The following is a 22155-nucleotide window of genomic DNA, read 5'->3' as shown; positions in this document are numbered from 1 at the left end:
TATGCTGGAAAACTTTTCTTTGAGATGCTCTAGTGCCATATGCTTTAGAGCAGAAATTTGAAATTTGGCGGGGAGTCTTTGTATCAGGGATATGCCTTTTGGTATTCCTGGGAAAATCCACTCAAATATGACCAAGTTATGAGCCTTTGCAAAAAGTCGTCATTTGCACATGCTCAGCAGAACTTCTTAGAGTTTCTGTAATCTCTGAAGATTGCATCCTTGCAGAGCCCATTCGAACCTACCTCAGCTCCTACTGCTGACCAAACTGCACATGCATCATTCCCACAGAGTGACCGAGCACACCTGAGCCCAGGGGGTTCAAAGGATTAAACTGGGATAAGGATCCTAGTGAGACAGGGGGTGGGAGGGAAAGTAGAGAGAAACTGGAACTGGGGGTGGTGGTGTCAAGGCTGGAACAGGGAGGCAGGGGGACTGAAGCTGGTGAGGGAAACAGTGGTGAGGCCTGGGGGCCAGTTGCGGGGGAATTAGGGACATCTGAGATTGGCACAGGAGCTGTGGGGAGAGGAAGCAACTGTGACTGGCTGGCCAAAGAGTCTGGGGACAAGGAGTCAGGGTGGATGGGGGAGGGGACAGGACTGGAACTGGCTAGACAAGGAGACTAGGACTGGGAAGAAAAGCCAGGGGTGGGAAAGAGAAAAGACAGGGACACGTTAGCGGGGAGTAGGCAGAAGGGGTAAAGCTTGGGGTGGGGGGAGAGGCAGAAGGGTCTGTGAACCACTAGGCTAGTCCCCTCCAGAGCATGGATTGGAACCCAAGATTCCTGAGCCTCACCATTCGTCTGCTCTCAGCAAATATCTGTGAAAGCCACTGGTGAGGTGTTCCTTCCCCCGCTAGTGCTGGTCCACACAGAGGATGACACCCTACTCCTCTGTCAATTATTCTGCTAGTTCAAGTAGCAGACGTCTGTGTGGTGGATCTAAAGTTCCTGCTGCTGCCCCATGTGGATGTCAATATGATGCCACAGGATGGAATTTCTGTTGTTTTTTTTCCTAAGAAACCTAGGAAGTTACATGAACTATGTTAAAAGAACGTTATTAAGGTTGCACAATCAGCCACTCAAGCACCAGTTGCACAGTCAAGCACCATCCTTTCTCCTCTTATAGCCCCCTGCCTCATTTGCTACACACCTTCCAACTTCTGCACCAAATGAAATGGGTCCTACAGACAAGTCTCCTTCACTGTACAACCCTGACTCATACCTAAAGCATCTTCATCCTATGCCCAGAATGAGGGAGGGATCCTCTATCATAATACATGCGCACAAGTGGACCGAAGCAGGGTTGCATTTGCAACCTAATATTTGAATGCTTGACTTGGTAACATTAAATTAATGTCCATATTGAACACACTATGTTGCTTATTGCCGCAAACAGTTTTTCCACACCTAAGCAGAGAATAAACTGATGGGATATTGTCTGTCAGAGTGTACAGATATCCTAAAATAATAGTTCTGAGACTTGCAAACTGCCCTGTTCATCTCAGATGGGATGTTGGTGCTGAAACCTGACGAAGACACTATTAAATGTATCTTGCAGTCCCAAACTGCCTGTTGAAGGTACAACAGACCCCAATTGTTTCTTGCTCAATTGCTAAATCTCCAGCTTCCCCTCCACAACCTTTACATAAATGGTTATGTATCCTTAGTGCAAAATTCTGCAACATAAGCATAAGTAAAACTTTGGCAACATCAGTTTCATTGTTTTTTACATGTGTTACAATGATTACCAGCATAATGGTGACAATACAACTGGAATAAGAGCTGTGCATGTAACAGCAGGTTGGACGCTGGTTCACTTTCATTGCTATTTGCCTCTCGTGCCTCCTTTTCATACTTAGAAATGAAGTAACCTCCGGTAGTACTTGAGACTCCAATGCTAATGAGATCAGCATAGATCAGTGGAGGGTTCTTTCCTTTACCTCTCCTATGCTCCTCTGAGGCTAGGTCTACACTACCCGCCTGAATCGGCGGGTAGAAATCGACCTCTCGGGGATCGATTTATCGCGTCCCGTCGGGACGCGACAATCGATCCCCGAATCGACGCTCTTACTCCACCAGCGGAGGTGGGAGTAAGCGCCGTCGACAGAAAGCCGCAGAAGTCGATTTTGCCGCGGTCCTCACAGCGGGGTAAGTCTGCTGCGATACGTCGAATTCAGCTACGCTATTCACGTAGCTGAATTTGCGTATCTTAAATCGACTCCCCCCTGTAGTGTAGATGTACCCTGAGTTAGGATTGGTTTCCCATTCTTATCACATGAGTCAGACAGAGGTGGGAACGCGTAAAGGTCATACCAACTCTAGGGAGAGGTGTGGTGCTGGCTAGTTTTCCCACGTCTCCAGTGGCAGGAATAGCAGGTGGTGAGGAATGAGGAAGTGGAAAGAGAGAAAGGGGTGGAAACAAATTCGGGGGGAGAGAGAATCTCAAACCACCTCTAAAACTGAGCAGCTCTGCTATTCTTTGCACCCCATGTAATCTGTCTCTGTAGTTTTAGGCCCCAATCCAGCAAAGCAGCTAAAGCACATACGGAACTTTGTGCACAAGTAATCGCACTAAACCGGACTGTGATTGGAACTGGGAACGTACTCAACTGCATGGCTGGATTGGGGCCTTATTGTTTTTATATTAGCGTGCTATTTATATGAACACGGGGGGAACAAGCTCACATGCGTGCCCGTGTGCTTTTCTTGATTTCCAATCAACGCTGTGCTATATTGCACTTCTAATTATAGGTTTGTGCTCATCTATGGCTCATGATTGAGCCCTAAATAGAAAAGAGAGTAATTTCTAAGGATTTAAGTGACTCCATCTGCCATTATTAAAAAGTGCTTTCATAAGGAAACGAGGTTTTCATTTGAATCCCGTGATTATACTTTGTGTGTATATATTGTTTTAACAGATTAAAGGCTTTGCGTGGAAGACTGCGGCTGGATAAGAGTTACTAACTTTTGGAATTGAAGATGGTGCTACCGTGGAAACAGTTGTTCCTGCTTTCATTCATTGGCTGCCTTGGAGGTAATGCTGTATGATAATCTCTAACTTCTAAATTAGAACTGTACTTCGGTCACTTCTTTAAGGGAAAAAAAAATATTGAAAGTACCAAGCTGAACTATATAGAAATCGAACCTGCATTGTAGAATTTAAAATGTCAATAGCATTCTAAAATAACTGCTCTATTCATTTGTTACATTGGGCCACACTATTCAAACAAGTAAAAGGTTTGATGTTATTGCAGATGTTGTTAGTTACGCTTATATTGTCGCTATGCAAATATTTTGGAAAAAAAAATCTGTGGATATTAAATTTAGATGGGAAATGTTGCAATTCAGTATATTACCGAGGCAGACTGCTTCAGGTTTTGTTACAACTCCATATACTTCAGAATGGGTCTGATCACAAAGGATACTACTGCACTCTCACCATACCAGCTCACAACTAGTAGGTTGGCTTTTTCCACTCTGGCAGCCCAACTCATTCACAGTGCCTGAAGCTTTTGATGCCTTCCAGTTCTGCTCTCCTCCTGTGACCTTAACTTTTCTACCATTTTATTCTTTGCTTCATTGAGGTCAGCAGCGGCAGCAGCTCCTAATTTTGTTTTGTGGTCTTGTGTTCTGTGTGTGTTCTTGTTTACAATCTCTAATCATCTCAGAAAGTGGAAAGGAATAAAGAGCCCTGTCTTGTCCTTTGTAGCTACATCGTGGTAACCACATCCACAGTGACTTCACTGCCTATTTGACTTCCCTGGGATTGCAAAAAGCAGAATTTGCCCACAGTGCTCATAGATGCTCTGCCATCCAACACATACGTTCTTCATCCAACAGTTGTAGTGTCAGTATGTTTTTATTGTTCTATCAGTGGTCATCCCAAAGGAGTTCAGTGTTATTTTGAGTCACCTCATTCAATAAAGCTCTTGGATGCACTCGAATCTGTAATGGCAGAAGAGAAAAGACAAATTCCTTTTCAATAAATCACTTGGCAAGTCAAGGCAGAGCACAGGTAACAGACTGACTACAGAACTAGAGAAGAGACCCGAAATGGCAGGGGGCTATTCTACAGCAAACACATTCCTGCCTGTTGAAAACCCTAAACGGATGTCTCCCTCATAGGCTTTTGCATCTGGACACATGAATGTGGATTTAGAGACGGTTGTCTTGCTAAGCGGGCCTCTAAAGACGATCCCTCTGAAGAGCAAGATCTGGTGATTGACTCTATCGATGCCTGTCGAAGTGAAGGAGGAGAAGCAATCTGTTATTTCTGAAGTAGTGTATTAATTGCAGAAATAATGTCTGCAGGCAAAATTCCTACATGTGGAACAAAAACTCCCTCTAGGAGAAATGCAATTGTTTTTTCTTTAAAACATGAAAGGCTGCTCAAAACACAAAATCTATAAACAGACTATGGGCCAAATTCAAGACCTACACCAAACAGAGGTATTTATTCTTTGCAACAGCACTATTAACATATGCCTATATTCTGGCTGGTGGCAATGTTAATTGGAGTGCAGAAGGGTGTGCTGGATTATGGGTGTTGGCACCTAGATAAATCTGAGCACTTCAGGGCACACGACTGAGAGCCAGGAACCTGTTGTGCTCCTGACTCTGCTGCAGACTTGCAGTGTGACCTCAGGCAAGTCAGGTAACCTCCCTGGGACTCCATTTTTCCCATTTGCAAAGCTGAGGTGCCAGTGTCATGAACACCATGAATTCAAATGTTAGAAGACAGACCAGAAAAATCCCATGATGTTTAGAAATACGAACTGCCTTTCTTTTTAGGGCTGCCTTCTGGTTATGAATTAACGCTCAAGTTAGGGGGCCTTCCCCTCCCTCATCACCTCCAGACCAATTGGCATAACTCTGCCCTTCTCTTTTTCTTCTCCTTAGTTCCCTTCTGGCCGTCAGCGCTGTGTCTCTAGTGCTTCCCCCAGGCACTCTCTCCTTTCCACCTCACGCTCTGTTGCTTCTGGGGCCCTACAACAATCTGACTTCCTCAAGGCCCACAGAAAGTCCTATAGCAGTAGGATAGAAGGGAGAGGGCCGCAGGGAGTCACTTCCATACTGGGGGAAATCTAGGGATGCTGCTGAGGAGGCTGTTGTGTGGATCTCCTTACTGCTTCCCCTGCCTGGTTTGCTGCTCTGCAGCATGTTCAAAGCCTGGAAGATGAGGCTCTGCCCTGGAGGAGCTCATCAAGCTGGGAGCAGTGGCCTGTGGTGGCCAAAGGCTGCATCTACAACCCAAAGCCATCAGTCGAGGGTTCCACCACATCCGCTGATGTGGGGCCTGCATTCTGACTCCCCGCTTGGGGAGGAATTCCCATGTATTAGGGCACCCATGAAAGCTTCAGGGGAACTGGCAGTTACTTTCCTTCCTGCGTAAGATTCATGGAGCCCTACAGATGAAAGCACTGTGTGGGTACTAACTTATTCATAACCAGCATACGGAGCTTGCCCCCTTATCCCTGGGGTCTGCATTAGCTCGTCCCTCTGCGGTTCCCATCTTCAGAGCCTGAAGAACGTCCACCCCAAGAGTTGGGTGGAGGAGCCAGGATATGGATAGCTAATTTTCCATCACATCCCCAAGAGCTGTTTGGAGAGAGGTAAGCATTTATCCATAAAAAATGTCCTTTAAAAAAAAAATTCTATGAAAATGTTCTGATCTTTTTCATTTCCCTCTTTCTCTTTCCCCTTCTTTTCCCCCTTCTCACCCACTTTTCCTCCCCTGGAAAGGTGGGGGAGGCAACACAGAGGAAAAATGAAGGAAGAATCAAGGAACTCTCCCAATTTTTCATTGAGAAACTGGAAAATGTCAAAAGAAATTAAGGGGAGGCCATTTTTCATTGAGTGGGGGAGGGGAAATATGAATAACCTTTTTTGGCTCTCTTTATTCTCCTTCTGCTGTGTTTTTGTCAAAAATGTCAAACCAAAAAGTTTGGGATTTTGACTAACAAAAATTTTGCAGAAAGTGTTTGTTTGTTTTTTTGTGTGTGGAAAACTTAACTTTTTAAATTAAAAACCTCAAAATGGAAAACTTTTCAGCCAGGAATGTTAAGTTTTCAGATTTCTGGCATTTTCAATACAAAGTCAAAAATTTCCCTGCAAAATTTCTACAAAATCAATTTTTTCATTTGTCATTTTTTTTCCATAGGGAGAGGTGGGGGGATGGGACGAGACACCTTCTGACCACTTCTCCCATAGGCATATTACCTGCTAGGATTTGTCTAATCAATGTATGGACAGTTATTTTAAGGTTATAAATATATTTACAATTTAAAACAAAATCAGTTTGTGTTACCCACCTGCCAACTCATTCCAGGATTCTTTTACCTTTGCTTCAGTTGGGGAATTACTTGCAGGGTCAAATGCAACAGTACCCGCTGTATTTTGGTAAAAACCTGCAATATGCGGATAATCAGTAACTTAGCTAAGAGGGTTCGCATTCAAAGATGTTACAGATTCTCTATCTAACAGAGTTAATGTTCAAAGGTAGAGTGTTATCTGTTAATTCATATACAAAGTAAACAAAGATTACAATTACCCTGTTTAAATAATCAAGATTTTGTAAAGAGAGAAGTCAATACCAAAACTGTTTCAAAATCTTTATTAGCAATCTAAGCATATTCCAAAGTGGTATTCTATTGTTGTGTTTGAGCCTCATATTCCCAATGGATGTAGATTTTTTTCATTAGAAATTGTTTCTTATGTAAATACAAACCATGTATAAATGTCTTTCCTGCCATAAATGACACTTCTTGTGAAACAGAAACGTGTGGTGTTTATAGATAGTATAGTGAATGAATTTGTGTTACTTACAGCATTGTTGTGTGTGACTAGTGGTGCTTTCAGGTCGACTGAGACAGATTTTTTCCTGTTGTTCCCAGACTACTAGTCATTTTTGGCTTTAAAGTCTTTGTTTGCTGCATTGCTTGTACCTGGATGTTTCTTCTTTTGGTATTAGTGATGCTTACGCTGCTTGATTTTAATGTTAATTAAATGATTAAATTTGATTTTTCTTTTTACATCCTAATTTTCAGGGATATAAATGGTATTGGATTCTGCAGTGGCTTGAGAGTACCATAGGGATCTCTTGCATGCATTATAATTAATGTTATGCAGTAGAGTGTAGTGTATGGAAAAGCACTGTGTAGGTGCAATGCTGTTGTGTTTAATATGATTAAAGTTTGTCCATGTTTAAATAACTCTATTTAAATGGATACTTCATGCTCCATAGTAACATACTAATTTGTGATTCATATATATTATGTCACTGGCTGCACCTGTCTAATGATTTATAGATAGGCAGTAAGAATGTTCATAGCCTTGGCTATATTGATTGTCCATTTTAAAGAATTGGATATTGCATTAAAAGGTATTGTGTGCTACTGTCCCAAACTTAGGGAGGAAATAAAGGGGAAAGCAATTAACCTACCAAGAGTGCTGCCTATGGAAAATATCTACTCAGATGCTTTCCTATAGTGGAGTAATGCTTGAAAAAATGCAAGATGTTACAGTATGATCAACATATCTATAACATGGGTTGATATATTCAATAGCACCTCATAAAGGTTTAAAGGAATTGTCTAATGGATAATCCCTTGTTAATATACATAAGTGTGCCCAAATGCAGATCTTGTGGATCAAATATTTATTTAAATATGTCGTAATGTAAGGGTAACTCTTTTACAGATGAGATAATTCACATACTAATGAAGGTTAACACTTTAGAACAATGCCCAGAAGAGGAGAGCACCAGTTTCACAAAGCAAACTGTGTGTGTGTGTGTGTGTGTGTGTGTGTGTGTGTGTGTGTGTGTGTGTGTGTGTGTGTGTGTTTAAAGGGCCTTAGTTATATCTTAAATCATATGGACAAGGGTCATATCTTGTCAGTGTTTGACATGAAAAATGAGGATAATTACAAGGCTCTGAAATCATTGAAACACTTTGGGCCAGGTTGTGCCTGGTCCTTGTACTGATGTTTGGTGGGGAGGGAGAGGTACAGGGTCAGTTACAGTCACATTCCCAACCCTTGGTGGAGTACTGGTGTCCTTCCTCCTAGCACCTCTTGGGGACGCCTCGGGAGAAAGTGGGTCTAGCACACCGTGCTGAAGGAGGAGTCTACACTTCTCTGTCCTAAGGGATGTAGAGTGCACACTCCTACCACCCTGTGCCTCCTGGAACTCTGAGAAGAATTGTTGTAGAACTTTCTCTGGGGTAATGCAAGTCATTTTTATTCTCGTGCAGATGTACATGTCTGTGGTAATGATACGAAAAGAGCTGGTCAGTAATATTCCCATTATTCTAAGGTTGGTTGCAACGCTGTGGGAAGCACCAAAAATGACTTTGGGCCAAGATTTTTTAGAGGTGACTAGCTAGTGATTTTGGGCGCTTCAGGTTTTTGCCAACCAGCATGAGACCCCTTTAAAGGGGTCCAATTTTCAGAAAATTCTGAAAATCAAGCCCTTTTAAGGTGACTGGAGCTGGGGCACTCAAAATGAATTTACCCCTAAAAAATTTGTCTTTATCATCCAGAAAGCTGGTAATGGTTACAATCAGTTGGCCTGAAACACTCTTTGTTGATGATTTTATTTGGCTTCACGCAGCTTCAAGATGCAGTAAGTTGCAGAGAAAACCAGCTAAATAGCTTGCACAAATAAGCACGCCAGTAACTGTGAAACTCGGTGCCTAATTCTCTACAGCTATTCCTTTAGCATCCTCAGCACTACACACTGAGCTTTTTAGCCCTAGAAACTTAGACTTAGCCCTAGACTTCAAGCAGAACATGGCCTCTTGATAAAGTGATAGGAGTCCATCTGTTGAAAAATGTTGTGCCCTTTAAAAAAAAAGATTATTTTATGTCATCTTAGCCCTTTGGGTTATTTTTAAAAGTGGCTTACATTTGAAAGCCAGTCTTGGTTTTGCTGTTTATGGAGAACTGTAACTCTCAGGATTCAGCGTAAACTGCAAGGTAATTTGTTCTAATCCATGTTATATAGCAGGGGTAGGCAACCTGTGGCACGCAAGCTGATTTTCAATGGCACTCTCACTGCCCGGGTCCTGGCCACCAGTCTGGGGGGCTCTGCATTTTAATTTAATTTTAAATGAGGCTTCTTAAACATTTAAAAAACCTTATTTACTTTACATACAACAATAGTTTAGTTATATATTATAGACTTATAGAAAGAGACCTTCTAAAAATGTTAAAATGTATTACTAGCCCGCGAAACCTTAATTTAGAGTGAATAAATGAAGACTCGGCACACCACTTCTGAAAGGCTGCCGACCCCTGTTATATAGCATTCTGAGTCCAAATGGACATACCTGCTTACATACTGAATAATTATAGAAATGCACTTTCTAGTTCTGTACAAAGAGAATTTCAGTAAAAGACACAGTATGAGAGGAGCAAGCCAAAATGTGTTATTTATAAGCCGATTTCCTGAATAAAACAATGACTTGCAGAGTTTATATCAACAGCCATGGACCTTTTTCTATTATTTCACCGAACAATATCCTAGCCACAGACGGCAACATTTGGTTATTAATCAATTAAGTTTTGGTTTGAAATATTTAACTTATAATTTATGATTGCGATGGCCAATGATTGAACCACTAGTGCTTGAGGTGCAAGTGATTTAATTTAGAGAATATCATCTCTCTTGCAGACTGTAATTTAAGCTAATGCTTTTTACAAATTATTCATCTTCAAAAACATTTAATGGTATTAATTTATTGTCAACTTTAGCAGCTTTAAACACTGACTTAGAAGAAACTATTGTTGTTTTTTTTAAAGTCATTCAATTCGTTTAGTTTATGCTAGTTCCTAGCTCTAAAGGCATATGAATAACATTGATGACAGATAAAATCAAGTCCTTAATTTTCTATAAGTAATCATTTGGATATGATAAAAAGACTTTTAAATAAGCAATTGCTTTTTATATTCAATTTTAATCCATTGACAATATCAATTTAAAAAAAAAAAAGCCCAAACCAAAAACCCGGCCCTATCAGCATTCGTGGCATGTACTTGTGTTCCATTCAGATTAGTGGCGCACAGTGGAATTTGTGTTCTCCAATTACATTTGTTCAGATTCTTCCTTAATTTAAACTCTCTTGCTGCAATTGTGAAATCAACAGAGTTACAGCAGGAATGGACTTGGCCCTTTACATCTAAATCAGAGCAATGCAAAATTGACACTTCTTACCTCATTGGTAGTGGAAGCTGAGACGTACAGGGAGAAAGACTTATGTCTGGATTAAGGCACTGACTGAGGAGAGCTAGGTTTAGTTTCTGGTTCTGCCACAGCCTCTCTGTGACCTTGCGCAGTTTACTCAATCTCTGTGATGTAGTGGCCCCCCTGAAAGAGGAGAATAAACTTTCCTTTCACCCACCCTTTGTCTGTGTTGTCCGTGTAGGTGGTTACCTCTTCAGAGCAGAGTCTGTGTATTTGTACAGTTCCAAGCACAATGGGGCCTTAAATCCTGAGTGAGGACTATGGGTACCACTGTAATACAAATAACCACCTCAGTGCATGAAACTGCTACTAAAGGATTGATCATACATATGCTATACTCATTAATTGGTCTATACAAATTATATTCTTGTTAGAAAGTGGGGTCCTGAGCTAATGACTTCATAAACTAAGGCAAAATATAGTCCAGACAAAGATGGGGGGAAGAAGGAAAGGTATTCAACATGACACTTAATCCTTTTCCCTCCTCCACTTCCCTGTTCTCCCTTTCTCCTCTTCTTTCCCTCCTCCTGTTGCCCTTAGATTCCCTTCAGTGACCCCTACGCCATGTTTCATTTCCAGTTTTTCCTTCCTTCACCCCTTCTAGAACTGTTGCCTACTACAGTTTGCTAATCCATCATGTATCACAGTGTGGGTAGTGGAGTCAGCTATGGAGTGTGTCCAGTGAATAACATCAATTGGATAGTGGTGGGCGTTGGTGGTGTCACTTGAGCCTCTCTTTGGCCTGCAGGTGTACTGCTTTTACATACCATATCCCAAGTGGTTCGGGGAGTGGGTCTGCTGGAATCCTTGAGCATCAGTAGTAAAAGCAGTGGACCTAATGCTGCTAAGTAGCTGTTAGCAGTAATACTGCATCTGTTTATAATCCGTATTTTTGAAGACCTGAGGCAGAGTCAGGCATAATTTGGGAAGGCAGAGTTCAAGCTTCCTTGCACTACCAGAGCTCAACTAAAAGTCCTGGAGTTTGGGCTGCTGTGTGTTAATTCTAACATCACCCTTTTATTTGAACTGTTTGAGAAGACTTGATAGCCTTTAAAGTGAACTTTTAAAAATCTTCTATGTAATGCTGCAATTTAGATTATATACAGCCAGATTTTAATAAAAATGCACTATAAGCATCAAGCAAATGATTAAGCACATTTTTAAAATAGTCCTTTAATTATCATTAAGACAGATCTCAGGGGAATCTGAGTATGTTACTGGAAGAAGCAATTTTAAGTGTTTTGTCCATAAACTGAAATCACTGCAATTTTTCCCCCCAAGATTTTTTGCAATTTAGCATTGTGATAGCATCATTTCTAGAGAAATGAAGAGGTCATTGATCTTGGCTTTATAAATCTTGACATTCTTTGTTTGTACAGATAAACTTATTTCAAATTAGCTCTGCTATTGCAATATCCTTAGTCTTGAATTGCTTTTGGTTTATCCCATTTAAATCTTGACAGTTTATCAAAGTAGCCATGTGAGAATGCCTGCGTGAGAGAAAAGAAGAGTCCTGGGCACTTATTTTTTAAATAGATAGGTATATCAATATCTCATTGGTTATGTGTATTTATTTTTTTGCAGTTTACCTAAGGGAGGGCAGAGATGGTTATTTAGCACTTTAAGGTACAAGGTGCTTTACAAAACCAATAAGAGGTGGAAAGAAAAAAAAATCCAAAGCAAAAATCTCCAAAGATAAGACTGAGTTAAAATGTGTAGAGGAGGAGACAGGAGGGGAAGGATGGTCCAGTGGTTAGGGTGCTAGGCTGTGTTTTGAGAGACCTGGGGTCAATTCCATGCTCCAGCACAGACTTCCTGCTTAACCTTGGGCATGTCGCTTAGTCTCTCTGTAGCACTGTTCTTTGTCTGTGACATGGGCATGATAGCACTGCTCTACAGAGGTGTTGTGAAGGTAAATACATATGAAGATTGTGATGTGCTAAATAGTACAATGATGGGGACCATGAAAGTATCTAAGACAGTAAAACGAAAGAGGACTTGCTTAGAGAAACACCCATGTTTGTGCTAAGAGTGACTGACTAGATTCACTGACTTTGCTACCTTTCCGCCGGGCTGTCTTGCTCCCTGGTGTACGGCTACTGGGAGGTTCACTTCAAAATAAAAAGTAAATAGAATTTGACACTAGAGTTCTGCTCTTGTAGCATTTTTGCAGTGTGTGTGGCAGCTGATTTTCCCCCCTGTTCTTGCTGACTGTTGGCTTCACATCCCTATTCTGTCTCACTGCAGAACAAAAGTGGAGGAGTGGGCACAAGGTGGGTAAGAAAGGGAAGGAGAATGAGCTTGTGCAGCACCAGACCCTTAAAAGGGAGTGGACAAGATCTGAAACCTGTTTGGAAGGATTAAAGGCTGGGAAGAAGAGGGAGGTGTGGGGGACAGGGAGAAAGTGCCAGAAAGAGAAATTTGAAGAGAGTGAAGGGAAAACTTTTTACAACAACAAAACACTATCCTGCCAGTATGCCCCAAGACAATTATGGGGAAACCACTTCAAGGAGTCAGACAGCTAGTTCAGTCTCCTGTTAGTTGCCGCCACAGATGGCCTAATGTTGTAGACACCACAGGTAAAATCCTGGCCCCTTGAAAATGTCCCATTGACTTCAGTAGCTTTGAGATTTCACCACAGCTCTCCAGGAAACTGCACTCAGAACAGTAAAGAACCATTAAATTGGACTTTCAGCCATTGTTAGCAAATTTGACCCAAGGATATGGAGCTGAAAGGATCTGTGTCCCATTTACAATTCCTTGAGTTGTTCAGTTAATTTTTCTGAGGATTACTTTGATTTCCAGAACTTTCAAGCATTCATTTTGACCTCAATTTAAGACTTTTTTAAGGCTGTTGGAATTTTTGTAGAAGGCCCCTGCAGGAGACAACTTTCAGTGTAATGATGAAGGTATTTTAGGACAACAATGCAGTGAATCCTATACAAAAGACTACTCTTAGTAAATAGCTTCTGTTTGAACAGACCAACCCAAACTTATTGAAGACTGTTTTATTTCCCGAGTTTTAGAAGGCCCCCTCTGTTTGCCTACCCCCAGCGTGGCAAACTACTGTTCACCAGGCCCCACATTGCTAAAGTATTTCCTTGTAACTGAGATTGTCATTACTGGATGGAATCAAGCATTTTGTGCTTGTGGGCAAGAATGATTCATTATCAGTACAAGCTCTGTAAATTGTTAGATTTCCTTCATCATACTTTTTAGATGTTCCGGTTATTTACCTATTAACCTTCCGTTCCACTCTCTGAAGTGCTGCACAGTGTTAGCTGAATTCTGGGTAGGATTCAATAGCCTGTAGCTTAATTGGAAGGAACAACCGCAGCCAAAAGCACAGTTATTACATTTAGCGAATGTAAAACAGCCTGAATACAGAGACCATATGCTACTGTAATAAAACACGAGTACCTAGGAAAGAAATGGTGTTCTGAGAAATCTTCTGTGCAGCATGAGTTAAACTACAGTAATGACTGCACTAACTTGAACTATTAAAAAGAGAAACGTGCTTAAAAGAAATTCACATGCAGCAGCATTGGCCAAGCTCTTTGGGGGCGGGGGGGTGATACATCCTCTATGTAACTGCATCACAGGCAGAATCAGGGCGAGGAGCCAGCATAGTTGGCCATGGGGTGATCATCAAATTGCAGAGTTATCTTCTGGTGGCATACAGCTGGCATTACATGTCATACGACCTTCTCCTCCCTTCGGCCAGTGTACTGATTTGACCAAGGCTTATCTATGCCTGCTGATTCCTAGCTGCTTTAATGGCCCAGGGTCCCATTTGCAGCTGGTGTAATTGCAGCCTTCTGACGACACAAAATTATCCTGGGAGACAAACCCAGGATCAGGAGAGTTCAAAAGGCACCTTTGTGATTCCTTCTCTGAGCTGCTCTATACCCTTATCTACCTTCTTCAGGGTACTGGGCCATAATCTCTAAATATCAGTTAAATTAGTGAGTTTGTACATTTTCATTGCACTACGCTTCTGATTTTGGTAAGTTTCATGGGCACATCGCTGATTAATAGTTCAATGGTGCCTGACATGAAGTCAGTTCCCGTTACTCTCCATCAAAAATCATGTTACATAGATCATCAGACCCAGATAACAAAACATTTTTGGAAGCAGAAAGATTCACTTTTTAGTTCATTTTCTTTTTGGATGACTCTCTTCAGAGAAGTAGAAAAAGAAGAGCCACACATCTTGAATGTTTCAGTTGAAAGCCATTGTGCTCTGTATAGTCCCAGAAATAAATAAGATGGTACTCTCAGCTCTCATTTTCATTTTGTGTGAAATGTGAGAAATGAAATACAAGCTGTTTTCGAAAGGAAAAACTTTAGAGTACTGTTTGACTTTACATTTCTGGGCCTTTCTCAATTTGTGGTGCTGCTGCTAACGTGTGGGTGCCCGTGCATTGCTAAATATGTCAGCAAAACACTAAAAGCTCAATTGTCTTGAGTGCCTATCATAGGGTGACCAGATAGAAAATGTGGAAAAATTGTGATGGGGTTGGGGGTAATAGGTGCCTATATACCAAAAAGCCCTGAATATCAGGACTGTCCCTAGAAAATCTGGATCTGATCACTTCCACCCTTCGTAATACAACTGAAGCCAATGAACAAGATGCCTGTCAGTAAAGAATTTGATTCCAAGAGCTCCATTCTGGTCTCAGATAATAGTGAGGGTAATTAATTGTCTCAACAATTTATCCACCATTTTGTGGTGGATTCCCCATCACTGGTGATGTTTAAATCAAGATTGGATGTTTTTCTAGAAGATCTGTGCTCTAGTTCAACCACAACTATTGTACCAGAAGCAGGAATTAATTTAGGGAAGTTATATGGCCTCTGTTAAGTAGGATGATCAGACTGGGTCCCTTTTGGCCTTAGAATCTCTGAATGTCAGATCTGTCCATACAGATCAGTGACAAGTGGAACAGCATAATCAGATTGAGAACATCTTAAAAAAAAGTCCTCTATTACTTCACATGTCTTTGTCATTGCTCAAGGACTATCTGGAGGTAAACTAGAATGATGCTGCCTTCTAAACAGTTGGTTAGGATGATGCACTTTTTCCACAAATGATAATGCACTTTTTCCAGATTTGAAGGCTAAAAGAACATGGTTAGACTAAATATTGGGAGTGTGAAACACTGATCATATTTTCCAGAAGCCTAGATAAGAAAATGTTTGCCCACATACCCAAATGCAGATCTGTCAAAATAAACAATATGTAGTAAAATGTGTGATTCCATTCAAGTATAGGATCAGGCCAAATGTCCATCTAATTCAGAATCCATTCTCCTATAGTGAATTATTATGGAATAATCTGTCCTTAAGGAGTGTTTCTTCCTAACGTCATCAGATAGTCACATAAGGGTTTATATTAAATTAAAGTAAATGTAATCCTCTATGCACAACTGTAGATGTTTTCACTGTCCATATAAATGTCTATCTAATCCTTTTAAAAATTCTACCCATTGCCTTAAGCATTATCATATGGCAGTAAGTTCCACAGGTTGATAGTGTTCTGTAAAGATTATCCCTTTTTATTAGTATTATATTTATTGCCTTTCAATTTCATAGACAGCAGTGCCTCTTTTATATTTTAATTGTGTTCTTTAAACAAATAACGAATCAAACCTTAAGTGTTCTTACTGATTTGTAAGGGGATTTCTAACCTTAGCTGCCATTATCTTAGTTAGAAATGTAAATCCAAAACACATCAAAAGAACAATTTTTTTTTTTTAGTCTTGCTTTTTAACGTAGTTGGCGGTGTCTGCTAAAATGAGTGGTGACCTTTTGCAAATTGCAGAAATTCACATCATGGATTCTGCAAAGAATCTTTGTACTGTAGTTCTGTAGTAAAGCTTTCTGGGCTTCTAAGGGCACAATATAAAAGACAGTGATTGATCAAGGAAACTCTGCAAAGAATCTCGTAGGCATCCTGGTCTTCAGAGCCGACAATATTGTATTACTTTGATAATGCCTGCATATCTGTTCTGTTAAGGGGCAGACCTTACACATGGGGTTCATACTGACTAAAATATACTGAAACCAAGACTAGATGTACCATAGAAGTACATTGTATTCCCTTTAAAGGATCTCGTTACAATAACCAAACCCTTGTGTATTGCTTTGATAGAAGAGTAAATGTACTAATACTTTGTCAACAAGCCTGTTGATATAAAAAATGTGTTTAGGCACAACCTGATGCAGTCACAAATGTGTTAATCTGTCCACAAATGAATATATGCACACATACAAAATGGGAAATGACTGCCTAGGAAGGAGTACACCAGAAAGTGATCCAGGGGTCCTAGTGGTCACAAGCTAAATAGGAGTCAACAGTGTAACACTGTTGCAAAAAAAAGCAAACATCATTCTGGGATGGATTAACAGGAGTGTTACAAGCAAGACATGAGAAGTAATTCTTTCATTCTACTCCATGTTGATTGGGTCTCAACTGGAGTAGTGTGTCCAGCTCTGGGCACCACATTTCAGGAAAGATGTGGACAAATTGGAGAAAGTCCAGAGAAGAGCAACAAAAATGATTAAAGGTCTAGAAAACATGACCTATGAGGGAAGATTGAAAAAATTGGATTTGTTTAGTCAGGAGAAGAGAAGACTGAGAAGGGACATAACATTTTTCAAGTACATAAAAGGTTGTTACAAGGAGAAGAGACAAAAATTTCTCTCTTTCACCTCTGAGAATAGGACAAGAAGTTATGCTCTTAATTACGTTTCAGCAAGGATTGTTTAGATTGGACAGTGGAAAAAACTTCCCAACTGTCAGGGTGGTTAAGCACTAGAATAAATTGCCTAGGGAGGTTGTGGAATCTCCATCACTGAAGATTTTTAAGAACAGGTTAGACACAAACCTGCCGGGGATGTTTTAGATAATAGTTAGTCCTGCCATGAATGCAGGGGACTGGACTAGATGACCTCTCAAGGTCCCTTCCAGTCCTATGATTCTGCAGTGATTGGAGACTAATCAAACTTTCTTTTCTTGTTAGTGATATGCTAAGCCCTGGAAAGACGAGTTGGGGCTGAGGGCATCTTGTATTTGATTGCGTAACTTCTAATCCTTGTGAAATGGTTATGATGGTGTTTCATATACAGGGAGCGAGGGATATCCTTGTATTCCAGATAAGAAAGCGAAGGAAGGAAACAGATGTCTAAAAAGACATTAGCAAAATTTGCCAAGTACCATGGTTGGCACGACAACAGATTTGATGGTATTGTTGACATCATCATTAGTGACAACAGGATGCATCCTGGAATTGAGGAAATTCATCATTTTGGAAAGAGCAGTGAAGCAGCACAAGAAGCAGTAGTGCCAAGAGTCGCCTGATGGGACACTTGTTTCTGAAGAGGAGGCAATCTCACTAATTGCCACCCACTTGCTGGAATGGCCACAAGGTGCCAGCGGGTGGGTAGAGTTTGACACCTCTTCAGGCAGTGTTTATGGATGGATGCTGCTGCATACGGATGGAGCACTGAAGACTTGCTAGGGGAGCTGGAGAGTACATTTTTAACTCTTCCCTCTGCAGTCTGCAATGTGTACACATCTATACATAAACCCATTTGAAAAGGAGCTAACAGCTGGGTCAGTAATATACATATGGTGCGAAGAACATAATCTAGCTGTTTCTTTGGTGTGTCGCTTTGGAGTTTTTGCCACATGGCGTATTTAAGACCTACTAACTTCTATGCAAGTGCATCTATCTGTGTTTTTGTTACAATTGCTCCCTTCCCGTGTTTGGTTATTCACTACCTAGCCTACATCCGTGGTTCTGAATGATCTGGGTGCAAGGAATCTTTGGTTGGGTTGTTTGTACAGTATCCAGCATAGTTGAGCCTAATTCTTGTTTGGTGACCTGGGGTATGGGGTATCCTTAGGTGCTATCATGGGAGACTTAAACGTTAGCAAGGCTTCCAAGGTGTGAGGAAGGGGTAAGGGGAGTCCACTAATGACATGTCTAGACTAGGACAAAAGGTTTGGGGTGTGTTAAGTGTTACCTAACACATTTTAAGAGACTGATTGTAAATTCCTACTTTAGAAAAGGCAAATTGTGTTTTTAATGTGTATCTGTTAGAGGTTAGTGTCAAGCTGTCCTACAGTGGCTCAAGAGAGTGAGTGACAGCCTCAGGACAGACTGTTAAGAAGCAGGGCATAAATCCCCAAATGGTTGAGAGACCTATGTTTAGATTTCACCGACCAATTATCAGGTATAAACTCCTGATATCAGACACTACAACCATCTTAACATGGAGTCATAGACAATCCCCATCGGCACTCCGATCGATCTTGCCACCCAGATAAGCCTGTTTTTGTGATAGATGGTCCTCTGTACCAAAAATCACAATAATATTCAGGTTACTCCCAATCCCAAAGGATTGGTCATTTACCTCAGGTGAGTTGCACCTTAGATCTAACAGCCAAGACAATGCTTGTAGCCAATCCTGTAATAATCTATTTAAAGATTTATCAACTAGGAAAAGGAAATAAGAGAGTTCCTTACAAGGTTAAAGCAGGTAAACATATATACATACAAATGAGCTCCAGTCTTAAGTTTTGAAGAAGTAATAAAGCTTCTATATGTCCATTAGGGCTAACCCAGGCCAACCACTGGTGATCTTTTGCTTATGCTTAGTAATCCTTGCCCCCTCAGCCTCCAAGCAGCATAAAAGATACAGTTCCTCCTTGTTAGGCCTTTTTATTCCTTCCCCCATTTTGCTTCTAGTCGTGTGTTCAGCAGAAGCGAGGAATTCTACTCTTCATGGGGAATTGAGAGTGGAGAGCAATCAACGGTCTTTTGTCCTCTGATGTTCTGCAGTGGTTCCTCTGGTGCTGATGGGCCTTTTTTGTTGGGCAGGAGATAACACCTCCTGTTGGAAACTAGTATGGCACACTTGTTAATGCTCCTCTCCTGTCTGGTGATTTACAGTTACATAGCAAACACTTATCTGTATCCCAAGTTATAAATTTCAGAGTGGTAGTCGTGTTAGTCTGTATTAGCAAAAACAACGAGGAGTAGTTTATATAAGCAAGATAAGTGCATGTAGCAACTTGCCAGCATTCCATAAAGTCTAAAAATGAAACACATTTTTGTAAAACTCTAATACCTATTTGAACAATACTGAGATGCAGGTGAGCCAGACTGGTTCTAGCTATGTATTTGTCAGTGTTCAGTTGAGACCTAGGGGCCTTGGCATGAGCTGGCACCTTGTCTGCCAGTGTCCCGGAGAGCCCTACTCTTCTAGTAAGAGAGAAAGGGCCTGTGTTGTGCCTGCCACTTCGCTGGGCATTGTTGTGGATTCAGCTAGTATTGCTTAAGGGTGAGATTAATATGAGTTGACTTAGGCCAACACTGAGTCCTTGAGAAAAATCTAGCTGTAAGTGGTATCTAAAGGAAGGTGTCCAAGTGGCACTAAAAGCACACCGTTATTTTTAAGGCATAAAGGAAAGCGGGGTTCTTTGGGAGCAAAAAAAAAATATATCTATCCCCAAACTGTGCTACAGTGGACTGAATGCTATAAGGAATTGATAAAATCTTTTCCATTTCTTGTCAGTAATGGTCTCTTCCCTGCTTGCACATATATCCTTCCATTACGTTAGAGGAAGGAAGGAACAGAAGTGGTTTAATAATCTTATATTTTACACAGTACCTCTCCAGGCTGAGGGATAGCAAAACACTTTATAAATGTCACAAACTCGTGCACAAACTACTGAGCAGAATTGCTTCATCCAGGACTTCTCTCGTCCTCTCCTGAGTGAAACGTGGCAGCTGTGTTAACAGCACCCGCTGCACAACAGATTAGAAAAGTAATTGAATAATATTGTCCATTTGAAACTGCCGGGGGATTTGGAGAAGCAGAATTTAATTAACCAAGTATCTAGTAGTTTCTTTAAATTCTGAGTCTCAGATTCCCTGGTATGGCAAGACTAGAGTATGAGCCAAAGTGCCTTCATTAAGCTTTGTAGGATCCCTGATATCAGGGTGTGACCAGTGTTGGTTGGGCTCTTCGAGCAGCCCCACGGCTCTTCTGAACTTCCTCCATTTGCCCACATCAACAAGCAATATCTTTAGTAGCTAGCACCATCAGAGTGTAGCAGTGTTTCAGCCATAGCTCTTTTTCCTCATGGACACCCCCTGTGCCAGTTGGCTAGGAGTTGGGGTGTCATGGAGATGCTATACTGGCTCTCTACACCACCAAGAGATTCACCCGATGCAGGGACAAACCTGAAAAAGCTGGTTAGTGGAGCCAAGGATCTGGTACTGCCGCTCCAGAATCTCCAGCAGCGCTATGTGGTGTGATGGCAGCTGTGTTGCCTGACACACTGAGGAAGGATGCAGGGTAGAACTGAGAAACAATGGATTCTTTTCAGTTTGGCAGCTGAACTGAAAAATCCAGTTTGATTCTAACCAAATTTCTTGGTCCATTCGAAAAACTCAGGAAAAAATTCATTCAAATCAACTGAAACAGTTGTGGGTCAACTTGAAACACTTTTTTTTTTTTTTTTTTACTAATTTCAGGTTCACTGAGGCTTTTTGGTTAACCCAAAACATTTTTTTCTCAGATTTTTGTTTTAATTCAGTCAATTTTGGGTGTTTTCACTTTTGTTTTTAACTTGGCAAAATTTGAAAACAAAATGTCTTTTAAGTCCAGACAACATGCTTTGAAATAGTCAAAGTGAAACATGTCAACTTTTTTTAAATTATTTTTCATTTTTTTCACCCAAAACTATTTATCAGATTTGACCCATATTTGTGAACACTTTGAGTCATAAAAATTGAGTTTTTCGGTGAAATGTGTTTGCCATCCCACCCTCCAAAAAAAAAGAGTCACTTAGCTCTAATCCAGGGACCTCCAGATCTGAATGCATGAGTCTCTACCTAGAGCCAAAGAGCCAGTTCCTTAGTCTGGGGCCTGTAACAGAGCCAGGTTCTCTGTACACCAGGCGCAGAGCGGGATACGTAACAGGCAATGATCAGTGGGCTATAGGCTTTCTGGAGAATATTGGACAGGGGAAGTTCATCCTGAGTGTCTGAGGCCCACAGCGGTTTGAATTCTGAACAAGCTGCCACTTAAAATGACCACAACCTTGGCTGAGGCTGGAGGAACCCACCAAACCTAAAAGCAGCATTTCTTCAGCCTGAGTAAACGGAGAGTCTCTGCAGCTAGTGGCTGTAACAGGCACATCTGTGAATCAAGCACTGAGGATGACAAACTCTGACCGGTGTTTCCATACTGACTCCAAGGGAAAACAAGAACCAAAGTGCTGAAATAACTGTCATTTCGGTTAGGGAAATAAAGCATGTTAACAAGTTGGTAGGATAAATTTGCAAGTTTTATCTCCTTTAGTAGCGTGTGAGATTAATTTGTTCTGCTTGCTCAATTTCTTGTCATTTATTAATATTTATATGGTGCTTAAAATGTGTTTGGCTGTCTTATAAAACAAATACAGACTCAGTCCCTGCCCAAAGGAACTTAAAATCTAATTTTAGGCCTGAGTCGATAAATAATGATACAAACCGTTGTGGGAGGGAAGGCAGAGAAGCAGGGGTTACACTTACAAAGCAAATACTGCGGTAATGTTTAGTACTTGAAAATAAAAATTGTAAAGATAGTACTGGAGACACACTGTATGCATAATGAAAGCTAAAATGTTACCAAATTTCTTAATTTCCTTGTGGACCATACATCTACCATGCTGTATTACCCGGTTAATGTTGTCAATAAATATTTCTTCTCACTGATTGGGTGTTTGGTTACTAGTGGGGGACCTTTGGCTTTGCCTCTCAAGTTCATGGCTTTATGGTGAGTCTAAGCGAGAGTGTGTGAAGGTGTGTATTGTGCTGGGAGACGTGTGTTGAATTGTATAGGTGATGAATGAGGA

General features: G+C 41.0%; 1 protein-coding gene across 2 annotated transcripts in view; it reads left to right on the top strand.

Moving 5' to 3' along the window:
* Positions 1 to 22155, top strand: part of CNTN3 (contactin 3) — a 238028-nt gene that overhangs the window by 62022 nt on the left and 153851 nt on the right. For both annotated transcript variants that reach the window (XM_005304980.5, XM_005304982.5), the window contains exon 2: positions 2917 to 3032. In XM_005304980.5, the coding sequence (XP_005305037.2) occupies positions 2978 to 3032 (55 nt within the window). In that variant the 5' untranslated portion in view covers positions 2917 to 2977. The remainder of the gene's footprint in view (positions 1 to 2916; positions 3033 to 22155) is intronic.

Source organism: Chrysemys picta, chromosome 7, assembly GCF_011386835.1.
Source record: "Chrysemys picta bellii isolate R12L10 chromosome 7, ASM1138683v2, whole genome shotgun sequence".
Taxonomy (NCBI): Eukaryota; Metazoa; Chordata; order Testudines; family Emydidae; genus Chrysemys; species Chrysemys picta.
Note: the sequence above shows the minus strand (reverse complement) of the source record. Positions and strands in the feature narration are given on the sequence as shown.